This window comes from Pyrgilauda ruficollis, unplaced genomic scaffold (assembly GCF_017590135.1).
Source record: "Pyrgilauda ruficollis isolate IOZ18807 unplaced genomic scaffold, ASM1759013v1 scaffold95, whole genome shotgun sequence".
NCBI classification, from domain to species: Eukaryota; Metazoa; Chordata; class Aves; order Passeriformes; family Passeridae; genus Pyrgilauda; species Pyrgilauda ruficollis.
Window position 1 is genome coordinate 958,270 of NW_024531599.1, and position 15,448 is coordinate 973,717.

At 46.1% G+C, this 15,448-nt stretch overlaps 1 protein-coding gene across 1 annotated transcript in view; it reads right to left on the reverse strand.

The window, feature by feature from the left end:
* The window catches only part of LZTR1 (leucine zipper like transcription regulator 1), a 34,234-nt gene extending 19,703 nt beyond the window's left edge, over window positions 1-14,531 (reverse strand). Inside the window, exons 1-9 of the mRNA XM_041489612.1 lie at window positions 14,332-14,531; window positions 14,197-14,259; window positions 13,823-13,879; window positions 13,133-13,212; window positions 12,549-12,657; window positions 10,883-10,966; window positions 9,386-9,443; window positions 8,677-8,816; window positions 8,309-8,510 (exon numbers count right to left, since the gene is read on the reverse strand). Of these exons, the coding sequence (XP_041345546.1) occupies window positions 8,309-8,510; window positions 8,677-8,816; window positions 9,386-9,443; window positions 10,883-10,966; window positions 12,549-12,657; window positions 13,133-13,212; window positions 13,823-13,879; window positions 14,197-14,259; window positions 14,332-14,507 (969 nt within the window). The 5' untranslated portion in view covers window positions 14,508-14,531. The remainder of the gene's footprint in view (window positions 1-8,308; window positions 8,511-8,676; window positions 8,817-9,385; window positions 9,444-10,882; window positions 10,967-12,548; window positions 12,658-13,132; window positions 13,213-13,822; window positions 13,880-14,196; window positions 14,260-14,331) is intronic.
* Window positions 14,532-15,448: the final 917 nt, after the last annotated feature.

Here is a 15,448-nt window from a genome sequence, read left to right on the forward strand (position 1 = left end):
TCACAGAATCTGAGACTGGTTCAGGTTGGGAGGGACCTTAAAGCTCACCTGGTTCCACCCTCTGCCATAGACAGGGACCTTCCACTAGCCCAGGCTGCTCCAAGCCCCATCCAGCCTGGCCATGGACACTTCCAGGGATGAGGATGAGAAGCTGAGGGGTTTGCTCACTGCAAGCAGGCAAAACACAGATCACAAGCTAGGATGGTGAAGAGGGAATATCCACCAGCTATTTCCAAGTCTGAGACAGCCTTCCCACATTTTGTCTTGATGGAAAAACAGGGCAGATGGATCACCCCAAAGTGACAACCTGTGTTTTATGTCAGAGCTGACTGACACACTGGAAGAGGATGAAGTAAAGCCCTTTCTCAGCTGGCAGATGGGCAGCACACACGGAGCCATGGCTTGCCCAGCTCTTCTGGACGGCCGGCAGAACTGGGTCAGGGACAAAAATTCAACCTCCTTGTAGTGAGATTCATCCTCCTGGCTGTGAGGAATGCATTAACTATGATATTATTGCAGGCTGTGACTACTTGTGCTGTTGCAGTGCTTATGTTCTCTCTCTGACTCCTTTCTCAAAACATTTTAATATGTTTTAGAGCTTCTGGTGATAGAAATTTCAACATTATGGGCAATACTAGGACACTGCTAAAATCAAATCCTCTGCAGTTGTTTCAAGGTTCTCCTTTCTTACTCTCAGCTCCTCAGCAGCCTTCTTACATTTACAGAATAGATTTACAACTGTGCAAATGTTAATTTTCCTCACACTCAGCTATGAATAAGCAGGTATTATGGAAAGCAATTGTTGCACTGAACTCGAAAGCCAGTAATGATGGCTCAGATTTCTTTCACAACCCAGGAACATCAATGAGCCTCTCTATCCTTCAGTATCATTAAAATCTCAAAGCCAAAATGAAGTAAGAAGCCATCAACAAACCAACCAGGTGAACCAACATAAACTAAAAGGAAAAAGAAGTATCTATTTTTCTCTGCAACTGGAAGAAAACCATAAGCTACAAAAGGTACAAATGAGCTGTCACTACTGGGAGATTGGGAGCTGTTGATACCTGAGATGTCTCCACACTGTTACACCAGGCAACAGCATCAAACTCAAACAGATGGACAGACAGAGCTTTGGATAGTCTTTAGGTTCAAGGAGGTTTAAGGATTTAAAATGTTTTCCCATGCTGGGTGCAGACAATCTCTGCTTTCAGACAAAATTGAAACAGACACATGTTAGAGTAAACTTCAAGACATGCAGCTCTATAAATGAAGAGAAGCAGGCAAATGCTGAAGGATTTTACTGAGCCTTTCCATAGGCTGTTGTTCCTTTACTGGGCCTTTCCTTAGGCTGTCACTCCTTTCAGATTATGGCAACGGAATCATCCAGTTTATCACTGCAGGCACCCAAGAGTAACCAAAGTGTTGTTTATAACCTAAAAAGTACTATTAATTTAAAAAATCTGGCCTGGCATGAACTTTGGGAACACAGCTAACCATGAGCCAGGCAACTGCACTGCTGTCCCAAGAAAGTTACAGAGAAAATCTTCCTGGAAGCTACTTGTACCACATGAAAGAGATGACTGGTACCAGTCAGCAAGGATTTACCAAGGGCAAATTTCTCCTGACTAACCTGATCACCCCCTTCAAAATGCTTCATGGGTTATAGGAGGGCACTGCATTCTCAGCAAATCTGTCCTTGAGAGCACATTGTCTGGAGCAGCTGAAATGCTGGAGGCTGATATTCCAAAGGACTTAGCCAGGCTGGAAAATGGGCCGATGGTGGCTCAGAAAGTTTTGCCAAGTCCTGTCCCCAGGACAGTCATTCCTTGCAATGATACAGACTGGGGACTGGCTGTCCAGATCACAGATGTGGTGGACAGGGAGCTGCAGAGGGTTCAGCAGCATCCTCTGGCAGCAATGCCAGCAGCCCCTCATCTGTTCCAGTGGGCTGAGGGATGTGACTTGTCCTCCTCTACTCACCCTTTTTAAGTCCCCAGCTGAAGCACTCAGAGATCCCCAGTACAGAAAGGCATTGACCTACGTAAGTCCAGTAGAGGGACACCAACATCAAGGCTGTGGTCAAGGGCTGGAGCACAGGATGCAGGAGAGGAGAGAAGGCAAAGGAGGCACCTTCCTGTGGAGAAGTCAGAGCTGCTCTTCAGAGAGTTGCCCGGTGGGAAGAGAGGAGCCAGCAGACTCAAGTCAGCACAGGAAGTTCTTTCTTAATGTGAGAGGAAAATGTCTTTGATCATGATAGTGGACAAGCACTAGATGGAAGCCAGGAGAACTGCTGGATCTCTAACCCAGGAGATATACTGGAATGGAATGGAATGGAATGGACAATGCCCTGAGCAGTCTGCCTCAACCAGACCTGCTCTGAGCATGAGGTTGGATTCAAAACCTTGGAAGTCCTTCCAGTCAACCTGCTTTTGTGATTCTAAGACTTCCTCCTGTTCTTTAACATATTGCAGGGCTGGGAGCTCAGCTGTGCTCTTGTTACAATAGAAATTTAATTTAAATCCAAGATGGAAACTGAGCTTTAACTTTTCCTCTCTGATGATACAGACAAGAAAACAGGGAATAAAAGCCCTATCACAGACACAAAGAATGAACCTCTTCAAAGGCTATTTCTATTCCTTTGCCCCATACAGGGTCAACAATACTTATTCTGTTTCTGAGAGAAAAAATCCAGCCTGTTCTTAGAGATTTCCCCTAGCAGACTTCTCAAGACATCTCATGAAACCTTCAACACCACACTAATGTCAGAAAGCCGAAAATATTTTGTCTGCAGTTTATTTATTGAGATTGCCATAACTACACTGTCAACATAAATGGGTCCACTGCAGCTTAACAATGATGAAAAGCAGAGGATCACCTCTGTAAGCACCACTTCCTAATATGGAGCCATTAATACAGAAAGAGGCTGTCAGGGATTAAAGAAAGAAGATAGAAAGAAACCTACAACTTAGCATAAAGCACAGAATCACAGTATGGTTTGGATGGGAAGGGACTTAAAGTTCATCTTGTTCCAATCCCTGCACGGCAGGGACATCTTCCACTTGCCCAGGTTACTCCAAGTCCCATCTAACCAGGCCTTGGACACTTACAGGGATGGAGCAGCTACAGCTGTTCTGGGCAACCTGTGCCAGGGCATTACCACCCTCACAGCCAAAAATTCCCTCCCAATATCCTGTCTAACCCTGCCCTTTGCCAGTGGGAAGCCATTCCCTAAATAATTACACTCATTCTTTACAATTTGTCAACATTTGTTTTCCTTTCTTTTTCAGTCTGGATATTTCTAGTTTCAACTTGAAGTGGCTGGATCTTGTTTTATCTTTCACTGATACATTAAAAACCCTCTGTTCCCCCAGTAAGCCAGGGAAGATTTAATTTCCTACACCTGAAAGAGACTTCACTTCATAGTTGGTCACTGGACTTCCCATCTTCAATCATTCTTCTCTGAACAACCTCCCTGATTTGCAAACACGACATGGGGAGATATTATACTGGAAGATCTATCTAATGAACACAAGGATCATGGATTTATGTTACTTAATGACACCACACTGTGTCAGCTTCTAGAATGAAGAATATCACAGCACTTCCAGCCGTTTTAGACCGTCAGGAGCTCTCTCAGCTCCCCACAAGAACAGGGAATTTACGTCATTGTTTCCAGGGATGTTGCAAGGGAAACCATGAAGTCCAAACCACACACTCTGTTCATAAATGCATCCTACAGCCAAAGTGAAACACAGACTGTTTGCACCCACCTTAAGAAGAAATCAAAATCCCTGAGTGGACTGTTATTGTAATCAGTAATTGGCAAAACTCTGGACAATTAATAAATATTGGATGAAAGCTGTGATTTTCTGTTGTGTTTCAAGGTTGGTGGCATAAGTTTGTCCAGAGTAACTGCACCTCAATCAAAAAGCATATTTCAATTCCTTCCATTACTCAATTTTATTCCACCTTAATGTGGGTCATATTAAATCTGTATTGTTACAGTTCCTTAGCAGTGAGTGAGTTACAGAAATATTCCTTCTGCCTATCATCCACATAATTTGCATTTTGCTTTCTCTGGGAGAACACTGTAAAAGGATGTCATAATGAACACCCCTCAGAAAGGATATGAACATAGAATTGACAAACAGAAGTGGAGCTGTACAATAGTGTCAGCTACAGGTACTCTGATGTGCAGATTCTTATAAACACAAACATTTTCAAGATGTCTCTCTCCAGTTCACTGAGCACAGACCTGCAAAGGGCACTGGTATGAAGCTCCTACATTTTTTAAAAACGTTTTTTAAAAAGGATGCAAGCCTGAGCACTGCACATTATTTATAAACATCAAAAGCATCAGTCCTCCCTCTGGATTGTGAAATGCTCAGTTTTATCTCTCCCACAATACCTTGATAACTACCCTGCCCACGTGTGAGGCAGATCTTGTTAGGGGGCTCACTGCAGGAATTCGGGGCATTGTGCACACAGTAACGTGTTTCTCTTGCCTGAAGATACCTCAAGGGGTGTAACTAATCTCTGCACAAGGAGACTGGGGCAGACTCATCCCCAGGAGGATGACTAAGTCCTTTTAATCTTCCTCAGCTGCCCACAAACCATGTCACTGTAATCTGTCTGAAAAACCTCCAAAACTGAGCCTCCAAGTAAGCCCAAGAAGGTTACCAGCACATTAACCTCCTTTTTGGCTTATTAAAAGAAAAAATAAGAGCTTCGAAAATTGGAGATTTTTATTGCTCTTGGCTTTGAAAGCCCTAATTGTGAGACTGAAATGTTTCCCAGAACAAGTTTTAGAGATTTCCCTCATAACTTCAGGAGAGATGGATGACTCGCCAGTCCCTGCAGCTACAGGGAGATGATGGGAACTGTGAGGAGGGAGAATTTTCTTCTTCTTGACATAACACCCTGCCTCTATGAGGCAGTGCCTGCTCCAAACATCACCTTGGATTCTGTGGGTCTGTGTCCACAACTGGCTCTGCTCCCTGCCAGACCCAGAGCTCCTGTCACTCCCTGCAGAACACTCCTCTCTGTAGCAGAAGCCATGGCTGCCACGTGCACACGTCTGTCAGCTGTGCAACATGGGGCATTTTAGCTCCTACTGCCTGCTGATTTCTTATGCTGCTCCAACCTTCTGCAGAAAGTAAAGAATATTTTGAGTTCAATAGAAAAACTTGAGGCAAACAAAAAAAAAATCTGTTTCTTGTTTTTGAATCCTTCAGTAGCCCTGCATAAAGAAAATCCATCAGATATTCCTGTGGCTGCCTTAGAAAAGGAGAACCTGCAGCTGTGACAATCATTTCACAGCAAAGATGGGGAATAGCTCTGTGTGCTCTGAACAATATATATGTACATGTATTATATATAGGTTTGAGGAGCTACAGACTGCAATTGTGTAGCTCAACAAGGATGTCTTGTTATTCACTCTGGAGCATAAAATGGCAGCTCCTGGTTTATTTTTGAAGTACTGACCTGTTCCATCTCAGTTTGCCATCTTCTACTCAATAAGCCATTTCCCATCCTCCATCCCACAGCAAGACACTACCAAGAATTCTGAGTGCCCTGGGGAGAGAACTACAACAGGTCCATTGCCAAATCTATTCCCAGGTTTGTTCTACCTGTTTACTCAAAATGCAGAAAATGCCAAACTGTCTCAGGGCACCTGCAGCACCTAACACATGATTGCTGTCTGTGCTCAAGAAGTGCCTCTAGGATCTTCCTAGTACTCACTCTGCTTTGCTGTAATTAATGCCCAAACTGTGCCACCTTTTCCAGGTAACAACCCCGAGATTCTTCAGCCTTGTGTGACTTGTCACCTTCTGTGTTGACCATAACAGGGTAGCAGAGGACATACGATTTCCACCTGAGACCTATTCCTGCTACTGGCACGAACAGGTCTGAAAAGTCCAAATCACTCCCTGATCACTGTGAGAAGCTCCTCAGGGCAGCCTAAGTTCAGAGAACAAGACTAGAATGGCAGTAATGACTCTCCTTCAGCATAAGCAATCTCTTCTGTAACCCCTTTTGCAAAGCACTGTAAAAATCACCACTGAATTAATAGCTTAATCAGCACCAAACCTTATTTTGGACTCCAGAGGCTTTACCCATTCCATGCTAAACATCCAAAAGAAGAAAGAATTAAGGATATGCATCACATGAATATGCATCACATGACCATAAGTAAGAAAGTAACCTCACCACAGTGCAGGCAAGCAAAGCTGTAATGCAGCATTTCTAAGATCATACCAATAATACAGAGCAAGCAGAAGGTAAACCTTACTATCCATCCACTGGAAAGGAAAAAACCCAACTCCAAAAATCAAGGTAGGTCATTCTGCTGCACAATAACAGAGGTCACTATCACTTCACACACAGCAGAAACCCTCAAGTGCTGAGACAGCATTGCACTTATCGACTTCTATTTTGTTTCAAATTAACATGAGTAATTTTGTTCACAGAGATGGATAAAAAAGGAAAATCCAAGTTCAGTGTGTCCAGGGAACAGGATGATATTAGAGATTTAATGCTATCTTTAGAAGTCTTTGCCAAAAGTTCATGGAAACTTTAGGAAAAGGATTCTGAGAAATTACATAGTTATGACTCCAGAAGACACACAATAATTTAAACTTACTTGAAACACCAAAAGACTGCAGTTAATCAGCCTTTTAGGAAAATTTACTATCATGTGTTTCAACAGCACCAGTTTCACCTCCCATTTCTACCAATTCAGTTTCTAGGTGCTGTACCAGAGAAGGAAACTACAAAATACAACACAAGCAACTAACCTGGGATTACAGACAGACAAAGAGCTTTGAAATCTGAAATGAAATTCAGCAGGGGATAACTCAGGGAATAATGCTGGTGTACAACACTGCCAGGAGCAGTTCACCTCCTGGAAGCAATCAGCAACTGTGTCCCAAAGAACCAATGCCTGCTGAAGCCTCACACGTCAAACGGCAACACTGGCAGGAACAGAACAGGTTCTACAGTCCTGAGGCAACTGTGGCTTTAAAAAGCTGAAGAAGCAGCTTTATTAATTTCATGTGACACTAAATCAGTTCTGTAAAGCATTAAATAGGCTGCTGTGAAATACTTTGGTCAAATAACAGTTCCCAAGGAGGCCCATGTGCATGGTTAATTTCGAGCTCTGTGTGTGTGTGATTCTCCAGCTCATCCAATGCTGTGTCTGCAAACACATAAACACACCAAACACCCCACACAGCTCTGGGGGTGAGCCCTGTCACACCTGTGCTGGCTAAATCAGTAACTCTGCACCTGATCTCAATTCCTGCAACACTCCACTGTCTGAGGTGTAACCTCAGGCTGTGTATTTGTGTGCACAGCACACACACACAGAGCATCCCTCCTGCAGTGCAGCTCACACCCTAAACCCACTGTGGCATCAGCTGCAGTACCTTAACATGGCTTAAGGTGAAATCTATGCACATTAATAAACACAATGAATGCTGTTCCAAAGCCAGGAACTACACACACTGGTATGGGCTTCAGGGAATGACTGCTTGTGCGTTCTGGGATGAAATGATCCTCACTTACGTGACCTGAAATATGCACTGAAACCAGGTGAGCCCTTGGGCACTTCCACCTGGAATACAAGCTGATCCCAGACAGGATCTGTGAGTGTGCTCTGAATAAAAACCAGACATTTTATCATACAATTGCTGCCTTCATGAGTAGCAAATAGCAAAAGAAACAGATTGATATGTTAATCTTTCTTTTCTTTTTAAGTATTGTCTCATTTGGAGTGTTTCCTTGGCACTTGGTGGTCTACAGCCTTTTGATGTCCATGTGAAAACAGACATTTTAAAATTTGTATTTCTTATTAATGGAAGTATGTTAAAACAGCCCTTTCTGAGCCTCCATATTACTATTTGCCAGCCACACCTCTATGTATTATCAGAATTTATAAGGTTCTACGCACATGGCATTACAGAGACAAATCAAATCTTGTGTAGTTTTGAATTCTGCTTCAAGAGGCTCACACAGCCAACCAAAGAAGCACTGGTACACACTGAATTAATTGTTCATCTTTTAACTGAACAAATGATTGAAATGCATATCAAAGTGTTTCATGGTATTTCTTTAAAATGTGTTAAGAGAAGTTTTAGATGTGTCAACACTGATTAATTTTTAAGGACTGCTACCCACAATATTTGAGCTGATTAACCATCAGTGGGAAGGAGTTGTTACTATTCAGCTAAAAGCCAATGCTCTTGTCAAAAAGTGTCCATGGCAAAAAGAAGTAGCAGAAAGAAAAAACACAAGCTGAAAGCTGTACCTCACTGTCTGGGCTGGGCTGGATCACCTCCCAGGTCTGGGAGTCCACGTCGTAGCAGTGGAGCTCGTTGGGCAGCGTGTTGTCCGCAGCGCCGCCGAACACGTAGAGGTGCCGGTCGAAGGCCACCATCGTGTGCCCGTACCGCCGCTGGGGAGGGGGCGGCGAGCCCCGCAGCAGGTGCTCCGTGGGGATCCGTGTCCAGCTGGGACAGGAAACACGGGAGTTTCTTACAAGCTTTTAAATTTTCTAACTCTACCCTTCATCACCAGGAGACAGTGTTCTCCCTCACTGCCCTTAAGTATTACATTTTGCAACTCAGGCAGTCAAGGATTATGTGGATTTTGCGCGACTTAACTGTCTACACTTACATCTTTTCCTTGAATTCAAACTGGAAGAGATTATTGGTAATCTTTGCTCCACTCTGGCCAGAGAAAACAAACATCTTGTCTTTGCAAACCGCCACGGGAAAATTACAGCAGGAAGGAGGAATTTCACCACTTTGCTCAATCTGAAAGGTAATGAAGTTCAGAATCAGAAATGTACTGTTAAAGTGCACAATTCCACATGCTGAGGACACTGCAGGGTGAGGGGACACAGGTGCAGCCAGGGCGAGCACGTGGCATGAGCCCTGTAAAGCTGGAAATCAACAGGTAATCGACTCCGGCTGTGCTTACGTGTTTGATTTTCCCTGGATAAAAAGGTTGGGAGGCCACATTTTTAAAGCTCCCAGTACTTCAAGGATCAGGACTTTGGTCAGCTGGCCAGCAAAAGCTCCCAGTCTGTGTCAGTGGTCTGAGTGGGAATGCAGTCCCTTCCACAGGGGGCACAGCAAATCCCCACGGGAAGTCCAAGTCCAGTTCACAGATTCACAAGCAAAAAAAAAAAATCACTCTTTCATACACACTTGGTTTTCCAAATACTCAAACCAAATCAAATTTGAACTGTTTCTTTTCACTGTGGATCAAAAACACATTCTGGAACATAAGAAGTGCAGTCTAGAATGGGAAATTTTAAATAATTGTGCATTAAAACCAAAAAAGAGAATTTTATGTGTTAGTTAAAATTAAAGCTTCTTACCTCTTCCCAGCAGGTCAACTCTCTGTCCTGCAGACCTATTGTCCACATGTCATTTAATCTGTGCCATAACACAAAAAAATGCTTGATTTGAAACAGTTCATTTTTTCTAACAGTGTTGAACGGACAGAAATCCTACTTCATCAACATTCCTTCTGCACAAGAACATTATCCTACTTCCACTGACAGAAAAATAATTATTAGAATCCCTTTGTCCTATACCTAAATTTTACAGCCTCACCCCAGCTTGCTTCAGCAAGTACACTGCAGTTAACAGCTACATACAGCAACTCAATCTGGAGCTTAAGGATTTGAGCTATTTAATCTTCAGGATTTTTACAAAATACCCCTTTTTACCCTGCTCCGTCTGCTCATCCCTATTAACTACTGAGACTGACCACAACAATTATTTACGTGGCTGAATCCTTCCTTAAATACAGAAAGGAGCAGGTAACCTGACACATCTCTCACTGTGCTGTTCCCAGAACAAGTTACTCACAGTAACTACAGATGTTTCCTTTGTTCAAATCTGCCTGGAGGCTCAAGTTCCATAAAAAGACATTTTTTTAAAGTGATTCGACATATTTAACATAAATTAGACAGCTCCTCTCACCCACTCCTTCCTTACAGCTAGCCAAGGCCCAGGGGGACTCCCTAAAGCTGGCACTGAACAATCCCACAGAGTCATGCATCTTATACCAATTCCTCCTCCAGAAATAACAAAGACATCCCATCTGTATTCCCGACTGTCAGCAGTTCTCTTGGAGACTTTGTGGAGCTGGATACTTTTCTGAAGATTCTTCTCAAAAGAGGAGGCAACCCAGCACCTCATTTGTGACAATCCCTGTGTGCTCTCATTACGCAAATATTGTACATCAACATAAATTACTCCTCAAGCTCATCACGACAGAAAAAAAAGGACACGTCCAGAATTGACTGTTCCCTGACAGACCAACAGCAAATACAAGGAATGACTGTGAGACAAAGCACCAGGCTCCCTCTAACATCTCAGCACCACTCCTTTGCAGTCTTTCCCCATAAAAAATCCCACCTCCCTTCAACCTAAATATTACATCTTTCCAGAGATTTCTGAGAAAAAACTGACACGTTTCTCTTAGTTCTGTCAGATGACTTCATAGCAAATCCAGGCTTTGCTCTCTAAGTATTCAGCAACATCAGCCAGCCTGTGCTGGAGATCGTTCAAGAAATGTGCATTTGCCAAACTCCAAAGATGATTCTGCAGCCTTACAACCAAGCATGCTGTCAAATTACACATCCACAGCCACTCTGAGTAACCAGATCTTTAGGCTTTACGCACACACTTATTTGAACATGAACCAGTGAACTGCAAAAGTGCAATGCTCAACAACAGACTGGGTTTGCAAAGCTCCAGTTGAGTGTTTAAATCTCTTGGAATATGGAAATGTCTCTACGAAGGTGGAAACTGAGGGGTTGGGATTTCACAAAAGCAGTCAAGGAGAGGGTGATAGTGTCCCATACCGTGCGTTGCCATCGTATCCAGCAAAGATCCACAGCTTGTCACTGTACACCGTGGCACCATGAGCTGACCTGGCCACTGGCAACCTGCAAGGAAGAAAATGCAGACAACAATCTTCCCTCTGCAGCTGCAGAGGGGCTGCAGAAGGATCTAAGAGCTAAAATGCACATGTAAAAAGAAGCAAGTCCACTACACAAATTGTTTCTGCCATGCACCCTCCAAAACTGAGTGAGCCTCTGAAGGCATGTCTTAGTTTTGCACTCTGCTGCCTTCAATGCAGACAGGAAAAAAAAAGAAAAAAAGTCCCAACTAATTCCTTGCCAGGACTCAAATACTCTCAGAGTATTTTGCATAAAGTAGTTAAATAATGGGAAAATTCATAGCACCACTGGTAGAGCAAGGTGGCAATCAGCTCTGGCTATGAACATCCCACATGTGTTCCCACAAAAAAAGCAGGACAAACACAGAAACGAGACCAGGACAGAGCTCAGGATGCTCATTTGGGATCATTCAGAGTTGCTCCCAAGATGCAGTGCCCACAATGAAAGATCAAATCTATGATTTCTCTTCCACAATCTTTGTTGTTTTAACTAAATCAGCCGGGTTGAACAAACCTGTGATGCCACAAGGCATCTGTCGGCTTGTCTGAGGTCATTGTGAAGCATGAACACTTACTCTGGGGAACAAGCAAAATGTGAGCTTGTAAACTGAGTAAGAACTGCTCTCCAAAATGTCCCAAGTTACCAGAATTAACCAGAAATTACTAATACGGTCTCTGTTCTGAAATATAATATGCTCATCAGAGGTGAGCAACAGTAACACAAGAATGGAGGGGACATGCCTCATCCCTCTCCACAAATCACAATTGTTCCCTTCCCTCTCCCCACTGAAACCAGCATTCCAGAAGCTTCAGCCCTGTATAGGACAACCCTTACTGGGGAGTGGTAAACACAGAAATGTTTGGGGCAGAAAAAGACCTCGAAGTCCATCCAGCCCCACCCCCTGCCATGGGCAGGGACACCTTCCACTATCCCAGGTTGCTCCAAGTCCCATCTAACCTGGCCTTGGACACTGCCAGGGATGGGGCAGCCACGGCTGCTCTGGGCACCCTGTGCCAGGGCCTCACCAACCATACAGTCAAGACTTCCCTCCAAATATCCCATCTATTCCTGCTCTGCCAGTATGAGGCCATTACCCCTTATCCTGTTCAGGCCCTTGTAAAAAACACTAAGAGTTGGATCACAATCACTGTCAGAAATGGCATTCTGAAATGTGCACAGAGTCAACTTTAGGAATGTGCTAGTGATTTTGATTTTCCTTGACCACTGAATCTCAGGAGCCCTTTTTTTCATAAGGGATCCACTATTTCCAAGCTAGCCTTGAAACTGAAACAATTCAGAAAAAAACCCCAGCTCCCTTTGCTCCCATTCATTCTGTCATGGATCTGAAACAAGAAGAGGAGATTTTGGACAAATTTCCATTATAGTGCATTTTGGAATGGAGGCCTTCCAAAAAAACTCCTGCAGAACCAAAAAATTGAGAAAGCAGAGCAGCAACCATGCTGCAACCCTAACATCAGCACTGTAACTAGGTCTGACTGTGCCATGTGAAATGATGCCAAGCTACCCTCACTCCCCCAAAACACGAGGCAATGATACCAGCTCTTACCTTCCCTCAGTCTTCCACTCTGTCCACTGCCCAGTTGCAAACTTATACTCAAAGAGGTCGTTTTTATTCTTCAGGTTAGAATTGGAATAGATATCTCCAGTATAACCACCTGGACAACAAGAATTCCATTAGACTGCCAGGCAATGGAGCACACATACTCCCAGGCGTTGCATTAGGAGAAATTTTAGATTGCATTAAATGTTTGGCTGATGGACTACTACAGAAGGAGATTTCTTTTCCACTCATTCTCCTAAAGAATCGATGAGCTTCAAGTTGTCTTTCAACAAAACAGCGCCATCTTTCCAAACTTAAGTTGAAATCACAGCTATGAAAAACACTGGATTTGCAATGGACTACTACAGAAGAAGACTTCTTTTCCACTCCTTCTCCCAAAGAATCAATGAGCTTCAAGTTGTCTTTCAACAGCGCCATCTTTCCAAACTTAAGTTGAAATCACAGCTATGAAAAACACTGGATTTGCTACTGAATGCAATCTTTGACACCTCCTAAAGTTCTCCCATTCTTTTTTCAAACCAGTACAGCAGCACATCTACCATTTCCAGTACAACCTGCTGCTGCCTTACCAAAAACGAACATGCTGCTCCCGTAGACCACGGCGGAGTGGTGGTACCGTGGTGCCGGCGGCGTCCCCGTCGTGAACGCCCTGCACAGGTTACAACAGCAGCAGTCAAACACTCTGGTCGTGCCTTGGGTACCCAGAGCTACTGTGCAGACTCAGAAAATAAACAGCTATTAGAAGTTATTTTGTTCCCAAGTGTTTCCCTGGTTTTGGATAGTTGATTGCACTAAGATTTTATGGAACAGCAACATAGTGTAAATGGTTACAAATATGCTGCTGCGGAAATCTATTTGTAGAGCTGGAAAGTGAGACACAGGTGAGATAAGACAGACTGCCTACTGCAGAGCAAAGGAGCCAAGAAAGGTGTGAGGATCCCTAACACCTTCCCTGGCCCAAAGGGTGCAGCAAACCTGGTCCCTCTGCCCTCCCACAGGCTGCAGGAACAGAGGTGACCCTGGTCCTCTCCCTCGCTGTGCCACCCGGCCTCCCCTCGGGCAGCATCCACAAGCCCGATGGCCCAGCACACAGCAGGCTGGCAGGGAGCAGCTGTGACAGCGCTGGGCGGAGGTGACACTTCCTCTCGGGTACTCAGTAGTGCCACAAACTTCTACACCCAGCCCGAGGTGCTGAGGGAATCCGCGGCGAGTCCCGGCCCCGCCAGCGACCAGGGATGGCGAGGGGCCGCGCTGCCCACCTGCACCACGAGCAGTCCTTCACGTCGAAGCGCAGCAGATCGTTCAGCATCGTCTTCCTGCGGGCAGAGACGGGAGAAGTGGCTGAGCCAGGCCGGGGGTCGGACAGGGGTGGCCACGGACCCTCAGCCCTGCTCCCCTCACACCCATCTCCTCTCACACCCTGTTCCCCGGACACCCTCTCCCCTCACACCCACCTCCCCTCATACCCCGTTCCCCTCACACTCATCTCCCCTCACACCCATCTCCCCTCAACCCCACCTCCCTTTACACCCTGTTCCCCTCACACCCATCTCCCCTCACACCCATTTCCCCTCATACCCCGTTCCCCTCACATCCATCTCCCCTCAACCCCGGCGTTCCCGGCTCCCCTTACCCGTTGTCCCCGCCGAACACGTAGATCGCATCCCGATAAGCCACCACAGTGTGTTTGCTGCGCCTGCGGGCGGCACGGACAGGTCAGCGGCGCCGGGAGCCCCCCTCCAACCATCCCGTCCGCTCCCTAGCTCACCGGGCCCCCACGAACTCGTCGCAGGGTGGGAGGCGGCGCCAGCGGTGCACGGTCTCGAAGGGCCCGAAGTTGAGGGTGAGGTACTCGACGCTGTCCGAGCAGCTGTGGTCGAAGTCCACGCTCGGGGCCACCTTCGAGCGCCCCGCGCCACCCGCCGGGGCCGCGGCCGCCGCCATGGCCCACGCCTACCCACCCCGGACTACAGCTCCCGGCGTGCCCCGCCCCGCGCGCCCGCCTTCCGGCGCGCCTGCGGTCCAGCCGTCAGACCACAACTTCCGGCGTGCATCGCGCCCGGGCCGCCGGCCTGGCAGCTGCCAACCCCTGGACTACAGCCCCCAGCATGCACCGCTAGGTGGGGGTTGCGAACGCCCCCGCGGAGCCCCAAGTGCCGCGTTCGAGGCCGGCGCGGGGACCGAGCCTGACCGGCGCTGCCCGGGTAACGACGGGGAAGCCGGGCGGGATGCTACAGTACTAGGGTTTATTTGTTAATTCAAAAACCAGAACAATACTGATGAATATGCATAAAGGCTCATTCCAGGGTCCGAGCTGGGCGGTTCGCTGGTTAAACACGGTCCGTGGGCTCGGAGGCTCGTGCTTCTCCCCAGAGAACACTCAGGGAGCAAACATGGCCAGTTCATCCCCACGGAGGCGTCCGGAGCGGGATGTGCGTGCCACGCACCGAGGCAGCAGTGCCCTCGGCTGTGCAGTCCCCCACAGCCCATCCTTTGCTTTCCCTTAGTTTATGTTTCCTCACACGGTGTCAGTCACCTCTGTGACTATTAGTTTAGCTTCTTCCCAACAGCAGACAACACAAGTGGTCCTGACTCAGACGCTGCTTCACAGAGTCCAGCAGTTTCCATCCTGAGCAATCGCTGTGTGACTGGCCAGAGGTTTTTCAGCACAATTCCTGCAGCAAACACAGGAATATTGTGTATAAAGACACATCACAGAGTGAGCCTTCAGAATTTTATTAGGAAAGATGACAGTGGTTAAGCAGAAAAGCAACTAAGTCATGAGCACCAGCAGGACTTTGCTGAGGTCCCTCAAACCATCTCCCTCGTGCACTCTCAGATCCTATCCAGCCTCTTCCTAGGGACTGCTTGAGTCAGAGTATTTC